General features: G+C 44.7%; 1 protein-coding gene across 2 annotated transcripts in view; it reads right to left on the reverse strand.

The window, feature by feature from the left end:
* Nucleotides 1-1,666: 1,666 nt before the first annotated feature.
* BAALC (BAALC binder of MAP3K1 and KLF4) overlaps nt 1,667-18,253 on the reverse strand; it is an 81,570-nt gene continuing 64,983 nt past the window's right edge. The window contains exons 2-3 of one of the 2 annotated variants that reach the window (XM_046641541.1): nt 15,685-15,851; nt 1,667-4,081 (exon numbers count right to left, since the gene is read on the reverse strand). In XM_046641541.1, the coding sequence (XP_046497497.1) occupies nt 3,971-4,081; nt 15,685-15,851 (278 nt within the window). In that variant the 3' untranslated portion in view covers nt 1,667-3,970. Of the gene's footprint in view, nt 4,082-5,300; nt 5,444-15,684; nt 15,852-18,253 lie in introns of those variants that run through there. The other variant, XM_046641542.1, reaches the window with a different exon arrangement.

The following is an 18,253-nucleotide window of genomic DNA, read 5'->3' on the forward strand; positions in this document are numbered from 1 at the left end:
CTTCTATATTTCAAAGACGCGTGAAAAGAACATGAAAACAATACATCGGGAACAGAATTTGGAGCAAGGGTTGCAAACACAACTGTCTCAGGGTTCCAGCAGGTAACACAAATGGGAGGCTGCCACGTGTAAGCCACAATGTGTGGTGGGGGCCTCACAATCTGGAGACCCCCAGCCTCAGCTAACACAGCCTTATCAGCTCCAGCTGACTGTGTCTGAGTGGCAAGAATGGCCCAGGGGTGGAAGATCTTCCACATCTTCAGAAGATGGAAAGTTTATATATCAATTAGAATTAGGTTTGGCTGTGAGTAATGACCTGAAACAGCAGCTTAAATGACGTACAAGTATATTTCTCTCCCACAAAAAGAGGTCTGGGGTGTGAAGTCTAAGGCTCATGTAGGCTCAGTGGAATCAGGGACCCAGGTTTCTTCTAACTTGTTGCTCAGCATGGCATGTCTTCCATTCCCAGGATCAGCTCCTGACCCAGTGGACCACTGTGGCTCTAACCATTACCTCCTTATTTCAGGAAGCAGGAAGGTAAAAGGGCTTGATCATTCTTTTATAAGGAGGCATCCTGGAAGCTTCCAAGCCTTACTCATTTTAGTTCATTGGACAGAACTTAATCATGTGGCTACTCCTTGCTGCAAAGGAACCTAGAAACTGTAATCTCTATTTTAAGTGGGCTTGGGCCGAGCCAAGGAAGAAGGGGAAAATGGATAATGGAGTTCTAAACTAGGAGTCTCTGCTAGAGCTTGCTTTTTCTGTGACATTCTCCAGTTTTACAACCATGACAGCCAAACAAAGCATGTCTGCCATCTGGTTCAGCAGAGTGACAGTTTGAGAATCCTGCATAGAGGAGCAAATTTGGATGGGATACATTTGTGTGGCCTGTGGGGCAGCCAGTGAGGGGCATAAACAGGTGAAGGTTAGCAGAGCTTAGACTGCAAACCAGAGTGTGTGTTCAGGTAGCCTGGGGGCTGGGGCTGGACGTGGGAGCACTGTGCAGGTGAGCAGCAGGGGGGCAGTGAGGAGGATTAGTCCCTCGCCTGCAGATCCAAGGAGTTCTTGGGGCATTTGCAGAACAGGTGGTCCCTGGCTGCTATGACTTCACTCACCTTTGGGTCTTAGCAGCTCTTCTGAGGGTACAATTCCAAACTCCTCTGAATTGTGAAGTTTCTCCTCTTTCTGACTTTCACTGGAGGTGTCCTCTCACACCAGGTCAAGGTCATCCTCTCTGGAGGGATAAGGGAGCCTAGCCAGACCCACTCCCCAAGAGCTCACCATCCCTTTCTAGTCACTGCCGGTCACTCTTAGACTTGGGCTCAGCCTAGTCTCAGGCTGTCACAATTCCTCTCCAAATGGCCGAGTCTCCTAGCCATGCTAGACCTTCTTGCCAGGAAAGGCACCATGATATACGGTGGAAAAAGCACTGGATGTGCAGGCAAACTTCCCTCACTTGAATCCCTCCTCCATCACTTAGTGGTTGAGTGGACTATAAATACTTTTATAACTGTAAGTTGGAGCTGATAGCATTCTCCTTACTTACTGTACAAGGCTTTTTGAAACATTCACAGGGATCAATTATGTAAAAACCCTTCATTTAAAAGAAAAAAAAAAATCTAAGCAGCTCTACATACAAATTGAAGGTTCCAGGAAAGAGTCTCTGTAACTGTCCATATGTTTGAAATTGATGACTTTATTGACACAAACTTGCAATAGAAAGTGTTATGCCGATAGGATAGTAAGACTCAGTTCCCGTATCATACGCGCATGAAAAAATTGCCAGACGAATTTCCAGTAACATGTTTTAACTTCTGGTCACTGTCTTGGTGAAATCCAGGTTGTTCTGCAGAAAGATCATGTATGTCCTCGTCCCCTTCTCCCTCAGAAGTGAGAAATTGTTTCTATATAAAACAGAGGCACCCTCTCAAGTTGATAAATTCCAAACAACATGTAGCACTTAAGTGATGCAAAAACAAGGTTGTAAAGAGAAACTAGGCTTAGCCCATGGCTGACAGACAGCACAGGGACTGGAAAAGGAATACCCTACATAAAACACAAAGCACGTGCCCTGGGAGAGCGAGCCCTTGTACTGGCAGGATCAATGCCAAGCTTTGGCAGCTGGGGGCTCCTGCTGAGTAATGCCACTGGGGACACAGGAGTCACAGGTTTTGCTTTTATTATTTAAAAAAATTTTTTAAGAACATTAAGTTCCTGAAAAGCCCTTTTTCAAAGAATCAGAAAATAATAGAGGATTGGGAAAACCATAGTTTTGTGTCTCGTAAAGTCTCATAGTGATTAAGAAAACACCCAGATCTGGAATTTGAGACAGAAACCTATCCTGAATATAAAAGTGAGATTACACTGCAGCGCAATCTACAACACACACTATACCTTAGCATCTAAGTTGGTCTCCTAGTTATTAAGACCACTGTGGGATTCAGGATATACAATTTTGATTGGCCAGATTCCAAATCTCTCAGCATCTGCATGGTTCCTGACACATGGCATTTAATGTTATGGAAGAAATATGCAATCTACCAAAGGAAGGAAGGAAGGAAGAAGAGAAGAAGGAAGGAAGAAAGAAAAGACACTGCCCACTTGTGTTTGGGGAATAAGAGTTGGCAGGTGAGGAGGCCGAGTATCTGAGTTCTACCCTGCTCATGTCAATTCTCTGAACTCTGTGATATAAACACACACCATCTATCTGCTAACATGGAGTTTATTGGTATCATTTGGTACAATTTCAGTCCTACCTTTCCCAACCCCAGGCATGTTAACAGTCCTTTAAAAATCATGCTACATTACTGTGGAGGAAAATAATTCCACCTTAACATGTTTAAAAAAATGCTAGAAAATTTTATTCCTATCAAAACACTTTTTTTTCTTTTTTACTGCATCAGCTACCTCATCTCTAACACAGTACATGCCAGTCCAATGTCAGTGTGAATGTGCATCAACCAGGTACTACTGACTTTCTAAAGTGATTCCTCTGCAGGTACCAAAAGGACATCGTCCTGGGGCTGTGTACAGAGAGGCTGAAGGGAAGCCCTGTGCTGTGTAAAGGGAAGCTGCCAACATATTCTGGATTATCTCCCTCCTGTGAGCAGTGTCCAGTCTTTAACAATTGCAAATGACCCAACTAGAGAGAGAAAACACTGAAGAATACAAGCAAAGGAATTTGGAAAGCTACGAAAAATGCATCCTAGGCATCCCAGGTTGGATGCATCAACCACAACAACTGTGATATTGTGGTTCAGAGGCTGACATGGACATCAGCATGGGGGCCATTGAAGACAGAGAAGTGGGTGTGACTGCATCATAGAGACCTCCCAAAGACACGCCACTGTGGGGGTTGGCGGGGTTAGTTTGTGTGAAATTGCATCTGCCTCTGTCTCATACTGAGCTAAGGAAACAAGAATAACACGGAGGTTTGCTGTTTCTTGCTTTAGAAACAGTGGTTTAGAGTTGGGTGAAAGCAACCTTTTAAGTGAACATGGTAAGCTCTGTGATGGTGATACTCAAAAAGAAAGAACACAAGAAAAAGCTTGCCTGAAGCAGTGCACATTACCGTGGCCAGGAGCGCTTAGAACCGACGTGTGAATCTATCACACATGGAATCAATCCGCCCCTTCTACCTCTCTGTGCTTCATAAATGGGTTTGTGGCTTTAGCTCACTACTTTTACACCAGACTGTACTGCAGGAGCTGCAAGGAGGCAAGCAGAACTGTACATTTGCAGTCGATTACCATACGTGAGTGCCGTGCCAATACATTGACGTGATAAATAGGAGGCTGAGAGTGTCATGACAGCTCAGACGGCCACTGGCTGCCAGGTGAGACAGTCTCTCAAGGCACTCAGCAACATTCACGTTCAGCAAGGGGCATCCACTTCCTCAGGCTTCCTTGATGGCATCCAGTATGTGAAGGGCACCAAAGAAGACCATCTGTTCTTCTAGTTGAACACTCTGCTAGTTGACGCAGTTCTTCGTGATTCTTTGACTTCTGTCCACCTGTCGGATGCTGTCTGTAACGTTAATGGTGACTTCTTTTGCAGACATTCGTTTAGCATCTCTTTTAGTCTGTTAAAAAGTTTAACACAGTGAATTGAGTTACTGGGAAATATCCAAAGGTCTTCATATTTGCATTAATCTCTTGAGGTTATTACACACGCATACACAGAGAGAGAGGGGCAGGAAAAATGACCCACAAGAACACAGGCACATACACTCCTCTTCGTACCTTTCTCTGTTGACTCTCTAATTCCAACCTAGAGCAGAGCTTGGCATAAGGAATGCTCAGTAAAATGTTGTCGAATGAATGAATGAATTAGTTGAGGTCCATCAAAGGGTAATGTGAAGGCTTCGCTGGTTTTAGTAGAGTGGTTAATGGTTTGAGCTTTCCAGTCCGATAGACTTTGGTTTAAATACTGACTATATAATTTCACTATGGGCAAGTTTTTTCTAACCTCTCTAACTCTTAGTTTCCTCATCTGTAAATTGGGGAATAATAATAGTAGCTACCTCATAAGGTTATTGTAAGGATTAGATTAAGGTAATGCATGTAAGGTACTTAGCACAATGCCTGTTACTAAATCAAAATGAAAAAGAAAAGAGTAAGTACAATGAGTAAAAAGTAGGATAGATTATCCTCTTCTAAGTGAAGAGACACCAATGACAAAAGTCCAGAATTCACACTAGTACTAAAGCATTGACTAAACTGTGGGTTCTTCAACCATATGTGCCCGATCCCCCCAACCCCCTTCAAGGGAAGCAACTTCGGCTAGTGAGCAGCGTCCAGTCTTTAACAATTGCAAGCGGGAGGTAATTTTGCACCCATCCCACTCAATGATCACATGCTTAGAATAGCATGAGATGGGCCTTGAGTCATCTCTATCTTGGACAAAGACATGTGCCACCCAATCCTCATTCTGGGAAGGCCCTGCGGTCCAGCTGCAGGGAGTGCAGTCAGCAAATAGCCACCAGTTGTCCCCTCAGGGTGGCCTCAGAGAGCCACTTCACCCAGGGCCTTGCCCTTCCTGAGGTGGCCCAATGAGGGGGTAAATGCAGGGGTATCAAGGCCTGGCCATTTGGCCCAAAGCAGGCCAGCTCAGACAAGCCACTTAGCTTCAGAGCTCCCCAGTGGATGGCGTCAGCTGAGGCTGTTGTCAGGCCTGCATTGTGACTCGACTTGTCCCTCTGCTCACTCCTGCTTTTCAGCCCTCCTTCCCACAGGTGTTGACAGGGCACTTCCCAGTGAACATCCTATATAATGACATCTCAGAGTGTGCTACCTGGAAAGCAGAGTCAGTCTGAGATCTGTGGGAGAATCTTCCACAGCGTGAGCATCTCCCCATGCTGCGTGTGAGTCTTGTGATGGTAGAGGCATATTTTTCATACAACATGGTCCCTGAACACAAGCCAACTACTTCATCTGTAGTGCATCTGAAGAAATGGTGAAATATTGTACCATTGGAGAAAAATTAATTTTTCACTGTATTTATTAACAAATGATATGTAGGTTTCTAACATGTCACATAAATCCTGTGTAGTAGCTGCTGGCAATGCCCCCCTCAGATTCCCTTTACTTGGCCGGTACATCCATTCCCCAGCTGTTGTGAGTTCTGGCTGCTAACTGCTCACAGCAGCACCCTGTTCTTGAGAATTGCCCTCATCTGACTGGAGCCACCTCCCTGAGAAACGCCAGAGGTTACACCCTAATTCCTGGAGACAGCCCAAAGCCAATGCCTGATTGTTGGGGATACAAAAGGCTGGCCCTTTTGCCTCAAGGGGGTATGAATCTATGATGCCATTCATGCTCCAGAGCTCCCTGCAGGATCAGGCTGAGGCAACCCTACCGCTGTTCAGTTGAGCTCACGTGTTTGGGGAACTTGGTCCTGCCCCACCCTGCTTCCCCCACTACCTTACGGGTTTCACCGGAGACTACTCTTTCCATCACTTCCTTGTACAAGGATCCTCATCCCAGGCTCTGCTTCTAGGGAACCTGACCTAAAGTAATACTTCATGGGTGATTTGAGGGATGTTTAAAGATAATTGTGACCATACACAATTTTAGCCTTATCCATTGATTTCATGACATAGGATTTCACTGTTTTCCTCTTCATGTTCCCAGTGCCTAGCATAGTCTGAGACGTAGTAGGTTCTCAATTTAACTCTGGATGAGTAAATGGATGAAGGAACGAATGAGCACACCTCATCTGTCGGTGTACCCGTGCTTTAACAATCAGCAGTCAGTGCTGTCGAAGGATTCAGTCTGACACTCACCTCTTCCAAGCCTGAACTGGCAGCAGGGCAGGCAGTGACTTTCATGGGTTTATTTTTCCCTAAAAGCAGAGAACTCATAAAATCCCACAACCAATTTTGTTTCCTAAAGAAAAGTGTGGCAACTATGAGGCTAGTTCCATCAGATTTCCATTTCAGGCGTTATTGCATAAAAGCTTTGAGGACTGGGGCACGGCATAGAGACACACAGGAGCCTTATTTGAAATGAGCCAAGTTGACAACAGCATTCCCCTCAAGCTGATGGGCAGTAAGGGAGCTTTCCAGAATGGAAACGTAAACTTTCCGAACTGCATAACTGCTTTTCTTTAGAGTTATTGGCAAGATTTCACAAAAGGTTATTAAAGATCATACAAAGAAATGCTTTGCTTTTCTAAGCTTAAAAACCTAAGCAAGTATTCAGCAATTGGATGATTCTTACTGTCCTAGCCCAAAGAGTCAAAGGCTACAAAATAGGCATTCCCAGGACAGCCACAGAATATGCATGGTTTGAATCGCGAGTACAATGGGGCAGTTTGTGAAATCTGTGTATCAAAGCCTGCACCATGGAGATGTGCAGAGGACAAGCTTTGGGGCCAAGCAGACCTGGGGTTAGCGCAAAGCTTTGCCCCCAGTTAGCTGTGACAACACATGTTGCTTTAACCTCTGAATCTCAGTTCCTTTACCTGAAAGTGGGGAAATAATGCCTGCTTCTTAGGTTTTTTGAGATAATTAACTTAGCATTAATAGAGTGTCACTTAGCATTAATAGGGTGACTGACTTCTTCCAGTCTGCCCAAGACTGACCTGTTTTAAAACTGAAAGTTTCACATTCAGGGAACCTCCTCAGGCCCCTGCAAACCAGGACAGTTAGGTGCCCCAATTATAGCCATTCACATTAATTCTATTTGCAAAACGATGTCAGTCAAACATACCAAATTTAAATTGAAACCTTCTTCTACTGAAACTCTGACTATTGCTACTACTACTTCTAAATAACAACAACAATAATAATAACTCTACAAGATATGCATGTGGATAAAGGACAAACTGGAGTTCTGTATTCCAATGATGGGCACAGAAGGGTCCAAGCCATAAACAAGTCGCTTCTCAAATAATTACGCTGTATTAAATTTAGAATACTAAACAATTAGAACAACAATACATTTTCTTGGAAGTGTTTTATAAAAGAGAAACTTTCAAGTCTGAGACATCAGCGGAAGGGTGCCCACCCCTTTTATAGGAGCAGGATACTCAGGAGGTCAGTTTTTGCGGCAATCTAGTTACAACGTGGAAACCTCAGATTTCAAGCCCAAATGAGAGGCAGAAAGAAGATGGGGAAGAGAACTACAATGCCAGATATTTTCTCTAGAAGTTCCAAGAAATAAGTTGCTTTGCCCTCCTATGAGAAGAGAGCTATATAGATACAGAGAACAATTGTACCATTTTGTTCCTCGAGGCCTATGGCATTTTGCATAACATAGATATTTTCCACTCTGATGTGGTTTGCAGTCAGCCAAACCTTTTTATTTAACATTCCACCCTCTTTAATTAATGACAGGAAAAGAAAACATGTCCCTATTGCAATTACTGGCTTAAAAAAAAAAAAAAACCCTTGCAGTTCCCAACTCAATGATGAGAGAAGCCTGTTTGGCACCTTTTGCTTGTAAGGCTGCCTGGTAATTCAGTCCTTCCTTCATTTCTAAAATTCTTCTTCTGTGAGTTTTATCACCAGTGACTCTTGCTAATGGGCCACGTCTTGTTTCTCACCCAGTTTTACAGCTTTTCTATTCTTCCCTTGCCTCATTTTAATTTCTGTAGGTTTAGTACTCTGTGAATTATAGATTTTAGTCCTCTTGATACTGCCTCTTTAATTAAAAGTAATTTATTGGCTGCCGTTTCTCAAGGGTGACCAGATTGACTGTGATAACTTCCTGGCAGCCTCAAACCCAGATGGACTCGTTTCTCTTGGGGTTTAGAAGTCAACGATCCAGCTCATTCCTTGTGGAAGTAGGGGCAGCCTGGCCGCTCCATGGAGGCCTGGACCCAAAAGTGTAGCTAAATCTGCTCAGCCTTTTCTCACTTTCCCCCAAAAGGAAATACAGACATTCAACACTGCATAATGATATTTCCGTCAACAACAGACCACATATACGATGGTGGTCCCATAAAATTAGTACCATATAGCCTAGATGAGTAGTAGGCTACACAATCTAGGTTAGCGTAAGTACTCTGTGATGTTCGCATGACAACGAAATCACCTAGCGACGCATTTCTCAGAACACATCCCTGTCATTAAGCAACGCGTGGCTGTGGAGATGTTCTCAGCCTTACGTTGACTCTGCAAATATATCTACACCTAACAAGGGATTGTACAAACCTTTTCACAGTTTCTTATGGACAACAAAGAAAAGCAAAGCTTACTGAGATGATGATTTATCAGAACAAATTTTTCTGTATAACTAGAATCTTTTAATTATAAAAACAATAGATAATTATGGTAAAAGAAATCCAGAGAGTCAAGAAGGGCATAGTGAACAGTAACCCTTGTTCCCACACTCCGACCATGCTTATTCTTGCCCCAGAGGTGATCATGGCTGATGATTTCTTACCGAATGTTCCAGGGATTTTCTACACATATACAAGCATACAGCCCCATCTTATTCACTCTCCTGAAACTCTTTACTTCCTTCCTGGCCTTTAAATGTGGTTTGGATACTATATTTATTTGTTTTCTTCCTTGCTTATTTTCTATATCCTCATTGGATTATAAACTTCAAGAAGGTAGGGACCCAGTCTGTTGTGTTCGCCACAGCACCGCCAGAATCTTAGTGCCTATCACATAATAGACACCCAATGAATAATTTGACAAAGAACACATACGTGAAGATAAACCTTCAGAAAGAGAGAGAAAAAAATCCCTAAGAACAGAACCTGTGTACACCGCCCTGCCTAAATGTCACAGAACTTTCCTACAGGATTTCAATCATGCTTATAATTGATTGTTCTTGCACCATCCCTGAGAGACAACTGGGAACGTTACTGTGTTCACTTTCCCTATGAGGCAGCTGAAGTCACTCAAGCTAGCGCAATTTGCCCAAGGCCAATGTCAGTCTAGGTGGTGAGTAGAACTAAAGATGGTGGCCCCAGGTCCCACAGCCAGCCTCCCACAACTCTGCCAGAGCTCGCTCTAAATTCTCATCATTTTGCTTCAGGCAATGGGAAGGAAGAACATGGGGTCTAGAGGAGACAGACCTGGGTTTGAATTCCAACACAGCCAAATCACTACTCTGCATGCCACACTGGCCAAATACCTAACCTTTCTGAGCCTGTTTTCCCAGGTGGGGAATGATGCTGCTCACCACTTAGAGTTATGAAGGTTACAGACGATGCCATATAAAGTGTGTCTGGATCACAGTAGACACTGAAAACATTAGTTCCCTCCTCTCCTCCTTCCCAAAAGATTAAGCCTTGTCAGCTGCAACTCAAGACATTTTTCTTCTTTCCAGTCAAGTTCCATTAAAGGGAGACAGCCAGTAACAAATGTCTGGCTGTTCTCAAACTTAATGAATTTATCTGCTGCTGCTTCATGAATTTTATGGCATTAATGCGAGGTCAGTTAGGAAACATTTGATTCCAGCAACTCCACCAAAGGCCAGGAGGATACCCTCCACAGGCAGGAGTGAGACCACGCCTCAGGCAAAACTCACAAGAACTCCCCAAGTCTGGAGCAAATCCTGTACAGACCACAGCCCCATGCTTGGTACTCACTTGACTACGTATCAGGTGTATCTATCGTATCAGGTATCAAGTGCCAAAGGAGTTGCTACTTTTCAACTTGAACCTCAGATAAATCAAACACTAGGAACGCAGTAGAACCTGCTTTAGAAAAGCAACTGGGCTCCCACAGAACAGTCATCAATCACATGATGGTGGTGCTGCAGGGTGGCGCGTGGGAGTGGAGCCATGGGAAACCTTTCTAATCTCAATGAAGTACTAGGCTGGTCTCACTCACTCAACATGTGGTTAGAGAGTACATACCATGTGCATAACCCTGAAGTAGGCTCAGCGGGCAAGGGAAGACTACAAAGAAGAATGAGGAGGTTGCTGCCCTGTGTGGCTTCTAATTGAACTGGTTTTTCTGCAGACCCTTAGATGAATAGTGAGTCTTGCAATTCTTCACCTAAATAAGGTAGCAGCCAATATATAGATGCATTTTGGAATCACTACATACACACACACACACAAACATCCACGTACACTGCCCGCCCATCCCCTACTGTGACATCCACATACTGCCAGGCTTGAACTAGTGAGTGCATCCAAGTGCCTTCTAAGAGGTCTCCTTCTCTTTGGTTTTCCCCAAGGATTTCTTTCATTCTCTCCCTCCTTTTAATATCATGTTCTTGTTTTTCTAGGAGAAAGTCATATTTACTTTCCAAACTCTTCTCATATATCTCATCTTACTGCCATCCAGGAGGAATTCTGGGCTGGTCCTATCCTCCTTTCTGGATCAGGCCTCCTTCTCTGGCTACAGTCATTTCTGTGAGGCTTCACTCATCTTTCCTGGACTGGACCAAGCCTTGCCAGCAATCGGACACTGGAAGAACAGGGAAGGGAGAGCAGAAGGAAGAAGCACCTTAGCTGAGAATCAGTCCAAGCATTGGCTACTTCCTTTAGCCTTGTCTGGTCACTTTGCCGAGAATAATAAAGCAACCTGAAAAGATGCAGCTCCTGAAGAGATGAAGGCTCTTTGGGAGAGAGACCAGCCACATACTGCTCAGAGCTATAGTCACAAAGACATTTCCACCTTAGCTAAATACTTGAGGTGGTAGTTCTAGGGGAGAAAAACAAGAGTCCTACACCAGGGGAAACAATCAGGTTGGAGAGTAAGTGTTTGGAGGCAGCCCAGAGTTCCTGAACAATTAATTAGGAGGAGAGAACAAGCAACTACAGATCCTCCTCTTGTGTTATTTATTGAGCTCGGAGAAGAAGCTGGGGAAGCAGATGGAGTCAATGATTTATCAGATGCTGCGGAGTCAAAAAGGTCCCAAGTGACTACAGGAAATCAAGGTGCAATAGAGAAAGAGCTCTCCACTGAGTGAGTCAGTTCCAATTTGTGAAAGATCATTTTTGTCACATTCTCTTTGCCAGTTAGCACCCATTAACACAAGGGATAAGACAGGGGCCAGGAGGAAGTGAAAGGAGGAAAATAGGTTTGTTTGACGGGACATGAAGCAGAGAAGGGCTCAGAATATGAGATGCTGCTGTTCACCATCACAGCAACATTAGTTGCCCCTCACCACCTTCAAAAAGTGATTTGACCTGTGCGGAGGCATCTGTGTTAAATAGAGTAGTTTCTATCCCCAACCAGTGGCCTTTTAGTTCCCCCATAGCACCATGCAGAATCTGTAAATGCTATGTTCATTTATTCCATAGTATCGGACTCTCCACCCTCACCGCCATTGAAATTGGTAGCTGCTTCAGAGCAAAGGGCACGTGTGCCTTTTCCACTCCTGGATCTTTGGCATTAGAACAGTGCCTGGCACCTAGATGGTGCTGAGTGAATGAACATTAAATGAATGAATCCAAAGAGTGCTTATAGGCACTTGTGAGGAAATTTTCCAGGCCCAGCAGGATTGCCTTTAACACACAAACTTGTTTTGTAAATCTGAATGGAAATACTGCAGTAGGCATGCGCGTGAGGATACGCGCTTCATGAACAGGTTCTGCTGGAGAAGGAAAGCTTTAAAAAAGTGTCAAAGAACCATCAGCCAGATGGAACGCTGTGAAATGCTGTAGGTCGTCTCGAGGAAGCAGAGGACTGGCAGAGGCAGGTGGATACTGGCTGAGCCACACTGAAAATGCAGGAAGCTTTAGCCCAGAGTATGAGAGACAAGCTAGGAAGGGACAGTATGTCAAGGTCCTGGAGGGAATAGGAAGAAAGCTATTTTCATTAGGCAGATTCCAGGCAGCTGAGAACTGTGCTGCTGAGAGAAGCTTGAATTAGACGTAAACTTCGCTTGTAAACTGACACCTTAGATAGAAAACCTTTGCTAAGGCCTTTAAGGGATTCAAGGGATCCCTGACATCTGCTGGCTGGTGAGGTCTCAGGATGCAAAGACCGCTGATGCAGTTCAGCAATTGTCTGAACACTTAAAGCGGAAGTTATCTGCTCCCTGATCTTATTTTGGAAATAGTTACAAAGCAGCCATTGTTCATTGAATTGTGCAAACAAAAGCTGCAGTGGCCGGCTTATCGCTATGCCCATCTGCCCCGTGGGGCTGCGTTGGTCAGGTGCATTTTGTGTGGTCCTCACTCTCCTGTGACAATTTCCACTGCAGCTGGAGCCCCGGGGGCTGGCTCTACCTGCTCCCATTTTAACTTCCACACAGGATCTGGCGTGTGCGTGTCCAGGGGGAGTGCTTTTCTTAGCACTGAGTCTCCATTCTCATCTCTAAAGTGGAGACAACAATATCAACATTTTAGAGGAGTTGTGAGGATTAAGCGAGACAATATAATGAAGTGGTCAGCATGCTATGCTCTGCCTAGAAGGTTGCCATCACAGGCCTAAGAAAGAAGGGCTAAGTACAACTTACTGTCTTTAAATTCTCATGTTTCATAACTGGAACTCATCTGCTGCTGGTTAGCTGGTAAAGTGACATAAGCACTTTCGAAAACTGTTTGTCAGTATCTATTAAAGGTGAATATATCCCTATCCTGTGAGCCAGCAATTTTACTCCTGGGTATATACCCAAAAGAAGTGAATGTCCACCAAGGGGCATGCACGAGAATGTTAACAGCTATATTGTTCACGATAGCCCCAAACTGGAAATAACCCAAATGTCCTTTAAGTAGAATGGTTAAATTACAGTGTATTCAAATAATGGAATATACATAACAAAATAAATGAGGAAATTTTTGCAATTCACAACAACATGGATGATTTTCACTAGCATAACATTAAACAAAAGAAGCCAGACACAAAAGAGCATGTACTGTATGATTCCATTTATAAAAGTCTCAAAAATAAAAACTGGTCTATAATGCTAGAAGAGTATCAGAATGAGTGACTATACTGTCAGAAGAGTGGTTATGTTGTGGGGTCGGATGGTGACTGGCACATCCCAGTTGCCTTGGTGAGGGGCACAAGGGGGATTTGTGGAGTAGTGACAATGTTCTATGTCTTCATATGGAAGATAGTTCATGGGTGTGCCACCTTATAAAAATTCTTTGAATGTATGACTGACTTGTACATTTTCTGTATGTATGTTATATGTGGTAGATTGCATTATTGTCCCTAATCCTTTGCTCTCTCTCCCCTGGGCACAGAGTCTACTTCCCTCCCCTATTCATGTAGGGCTTGTTCAACTTGCTTCAGCCAATGGGAGGTTGGTCGGTATGACATGAACAGAGACATGAAATGTGTTTAAGTAGTTTGGTTTTGCACTCTTGGGTTTCTGCCATAGTCATGAGAAGAATATACCTCATAAATGTTGAAGAATATACCTCAGAAATACATGCTGCTCTTTTGGCTTGATTCCCAAATAATAAACATGGAACACACTGATTGTAAGGGGGGAAAAAGATTGTCATCTGAAGCCACTGAATGTTGACGTGCTTTGTTATGCAGCATTATTGTGGCAATAGCTGACTAATACATTATTCTTCAATAAAAAAGTACTTTAAGATCTGTATGCTCCACCTTTCTAGTCATCACCTGAAGCAAATTGAAGTTACTGACACCCATCTGCAGCACTTACACAGCCTATTCATGTCATACAACCATATGAACCTCAGTTTCCTTGTCTATAAAATGGGGATGATGCTCACTTCACAATGCTCTTGGGAGGACTTAATGAACCAGGAGACCTAAAAGAACTCTGTAAATTGCAGGACGCAATTTTAAAGTGATGGATGATGGGGGCAGGAAGTGAGGATGGAAAGAAAGTATGTGGATCATGCCACACACCAGGCAATGCTGCTTCCTCCCTACCATGGTGTATCAGGCTCAAAAGGTGACAGCACAAGTGTGGGGAGGAGGCTAGGAGACAAATGGCAGGGCCTGCACTAGTGCAGTCACTAGGCTTCTGAGCAGTTCTGTGGGGCCCAGACTGTCTTGGAAGATGGCAATGATGAGACCTCTAGAAGGCCAGCTATGCACAGGAAAAGTAGGGAATACAGGATCCTAGGAAGGCCCCCACTACCCTCAAATCTACCCTCCACCCATTACCTTCTATGGGCTGAAGGGCCACCATCAGTGTTTCATTTAATTGGGTTATGGTGCTGTGTGCCTAACCAACCCCTGTTAATCCTTACTGTCTTTCTTACAGCACTTCTCAGTTTACAAAGAACAGGCCCACCTGTTCTCTCATTTTGGTATTATTTCTCTTGTGTGGATAAGGAACCTGAGACTCTGAGAGATTCAGTGACTCCTGAAAAGCCATTTAGTTAGTGACCGTTAGAGCTGAATTTGCAACAGGTTTTCCAACCAAAGCTTAGAGAAGTAACTCACTGAAGTGAGCAAGAATTCCATCATTAGATAACGAGGTGTACCCTTAGAAAGCAGGTAGCATTGGCCTGAGGAGACAGGACCAGTAACTTTTGACAGGGTAGAGGGGGAAATATGGGTCTGGAGCTTTGGGTAAATAGTGGACTTTGAAGGGGTATGAGGCATGGGAAAGATGAGGAAGTGGGAGGGAGGAAGAGACTGCAGACCCCTGAGCTGGCCCACTAAGGGCATTCGTTCCCATAGGAAGAGCCAGAGGCAGCAAGAGGAGCACTCCCAATAACAGCTCTGGGAGAAAGAAAAGGATGGGAAAAGATGCCAGCTACGTCCAGCAATGCCATAGCCCTGACTCCTCTCCAAGAGCAACAGTCTGGGGGTGATGCTGCCACCACATTCTGCAAGCAGAGCACCTCTTGGGGACCCTCCTACTGCCTGTCTGGTTGGAAGGTCTGAGGTAAAATGCCAGGCTTGTCTCCCACCCCAGTGGTTTTCTCTCTTCTTCCTTGCCCACTCCCCATCCTGCCAACCCTGGAGACTGGCCAACTGCCTGGCCTAAGACTGGTTCCTATAACCAGCAGAGTCCTATCAAGATGGTGAGAGCTGTGACAGAAGAGGTGACCCTTGAACAAAGCTGTATTTAAGCAAGAGTGCAAATATCAAGAACCCATTTTCACTGATTCAAAAAAAATACAGTAACCTTCAAGATAGGGGTTGGGGTAGCGGTGGGGTCTTGCCATTTTTGTTTGCAACACTTTTTACATGAGTAGGGAGGAGAATTTCCATTGGCAAGGCAAGCCGTCACTGCTCCTTCCCTGGGTACAGGCTCGGCTTGGCCCTGCCCTGAAGCAAGCTTCTCCCCCTTTCTCCAGTCCCAGGTCAGTTCTGTGGCTGCCACTTACTTCTGTGGTCCGAAGGCCATTCTGTTTCTGGGTCAGAGGGCCTGAGCTGAGGCTCTGGGGATTCGGGCACTGGGTCCCACAGCTCATCTTCTTCTCTGGGTTGGGTGCTCCACCTGGCGCTGTGGATCGAGGCACACCATTGGAGGACAGTCCATCTTCCAGCACACCTAGGGGAGGGAAGCAGAGGATGGCACTAGAGTCTTGCACATGGCAGTTGCTGCAAACAATCCCTAAGTGTGTGGAAAAAAAGATAGCCAAAAAGAAGAAATAAGATTCACCAGAAGTCCCACCATGCAGAGGTTTTCTATAAGAACATGTGTTTTTGGTTTTTTTTAACCAAAATGAGACTTTAAAATAATTTTGTTACCTGAAATTTTTACTTAATGATACACCAATGATATTTTTCCATGCCATTACACATTCTGCCATATTATTTCTTACACAGTCTGCCGTTGTTTGGATGTGTCACCATTTATTTAACTAATCCCCTCTAATTGGATATTTGTCTTCACTGTTTCATAATAAATGTTACAGTGATGAAACTCCTTATGGGTAAAGCTTTATTCTTAATTACTTTCTTAGGATAAATTCCTACAAGTGGGATTACTGGTTTGAAGGTTATACAGAGTTTTTTGCATAATTCCGTCTCAAGGTATTAGAGTGAGCATGTATGCCTCCCATAACAAATGCTAAGAAATGATAGAATGAAGTTTAAATAAATAGCCTCACTGAAAAGCAAGAGGAGGGCTGCAGCGAAGAAATCATGGATGAAGAGCATCTGACTGGAAAGAGAAGAGGCAGCCCAGGAAGCACGAGGAGGAGATCCAGGTGGAGTACAAGACGTGGGCAGAAGCTCTGTGATAGCCACAGGGAGGCCAAGAGCAGCCAGGCAGGGTGGCCATTCTCCACCAGCTGAGGCCAGTGAGCAGTGATGGTGGGAGCAGTGTGTGAGGGTGGGACACTAGGATATAACAAGAAATACATGTTTGGTCTTCATCTCTAGCTCCTGGCACAGGGCTCCTAAAACCCTTGTAATTTCTTGAGTGATTGGGGTGATAAGAGCATCTTTTGTATAATATTTGGTCTTGGCTCTCAGTTCATAACACAGAGTTCCTAAATCCCTTGGAATTTTGTGAGTGATAGGAGAGACAGGAGCACCATTTGTTCTATGAGGCAACTCTTGGTGGGCCCCTAGGTAGCTTCAGGATGGCGGCTGGTCGCTAAAAAGACCTAACTTTGATTAGAAGCTTGGAACTTTCATCCTCACCTTCCAACCTCTGGGGAGGAAGAGGGGCTGGAGGTTGAGTTTGTAACTAATTATGCCTACATGACGAAAACTCCATAAAAACCCCTAAATGACATGTTTAGGGAGCTTCCAGGTTGGTGAAAGCATCCGTGTGCTGGGAGTTCTGTCCCTAGCTTCATGAGGACAGAAGCTCCTGCACTTGGGGCTCTTCTGGACCTCGCCTGATGTACCTCTTCATCTGGCTGTTCATTTGTATCTTTTTATAATATATTTTACAATAAACTGGTAAATTTAAGTAAAGTGTTCCTGAGTTCTGTGAGTCAGATAGCAAATTACTGAACCTGAGGAGGGGACAAAGGAACCGTGACTTAAAGCCAGTTGGTCAGAAGTACCAGTGGCAACCTGGGCCCTACAACTGGCATCTGAAGTGGGAGGCAGTCTTGTGGAACTGAGCCCTTAAACTGTGGGGTCTGGGCTAACTAAACGTAGTCAGTGCCAGAATTGAATTGAATGGCAGTACGCACGGTTGGTCTCTGGAGAGTTGAATAATTGGTTGATTTAGGGAGAAAAACCCCCACATATTTGGTATCAGAAGTGTTTTGAGTAGAAATAGCACAGGGAAGGACCTGACTCAGAGAGAAGGGCAATGCTCTCAGAGGCTGGTGACACCTGAGAGAAAACGAAAATTCCTACTAAGAAAGCAGGGATGGCCACCACCTTGTCCCATTCTGAGACACTTCAAGAAGTATACCTGACCCCAATCCTCCCCATGCCCATGGCCTGTCCCCTGTCAGGGTTAGCGGACATGGAATACAGCTCCCTCCCTGCCCCTCACTCCCCTGCAACCCAGTTGCTGACCCAGGAGGAGGGGGGCAAGGCAGGAAGGAGAGGCTGGGGGCAGCAGAAGCCAAGAGCAAGCAGCGGAGAACACATCCCGGGGGGGTGGATAGGTAACAGGAAATGGAACCAAGCATGAGTCCGAGCTCCAAGCCCTGGCACATGCTCCATCGTCCCATAGAATTTCACTTACAAAACACAAATTCAAAGATAAAATTATCAAAAATTTCAAGATGGCACCTGCAGAGTATTAAATCCTAAGCACAGGGCCCCTTCTGAGCCCAGCAGGCTCTGAGTGGCTGCACTGTCACATACCCATGAAGCTGGTCCTGCCAACACTTAGAGATCAGGCAGAGCTGCTGTGGCCGAGGTACAAATGTCTAGTCCTTCCCTCTCAGCAGCCCCTCCGTTCCCTGGGCATCTCTGTTAAACCTCAGGACTCCTAGAAACACAGTTTCAAAAGTCACTCATTTGGTCTAGTGTTTT

This window comes from Equus quagga, chromosome 16 (genome assembly GCF_021613505.1).
Source record: "Equus quagga isolate Etosha38 chromosome 16, UCLA_HA_Equagga_1.0, whole genome shotgun sequence".
Taxonomy (NCBI): Eukaryota; Metazoa; Chordata; class Mammalia; order Perissodactyla; family Equidae; genus Equus; species Equus quagga.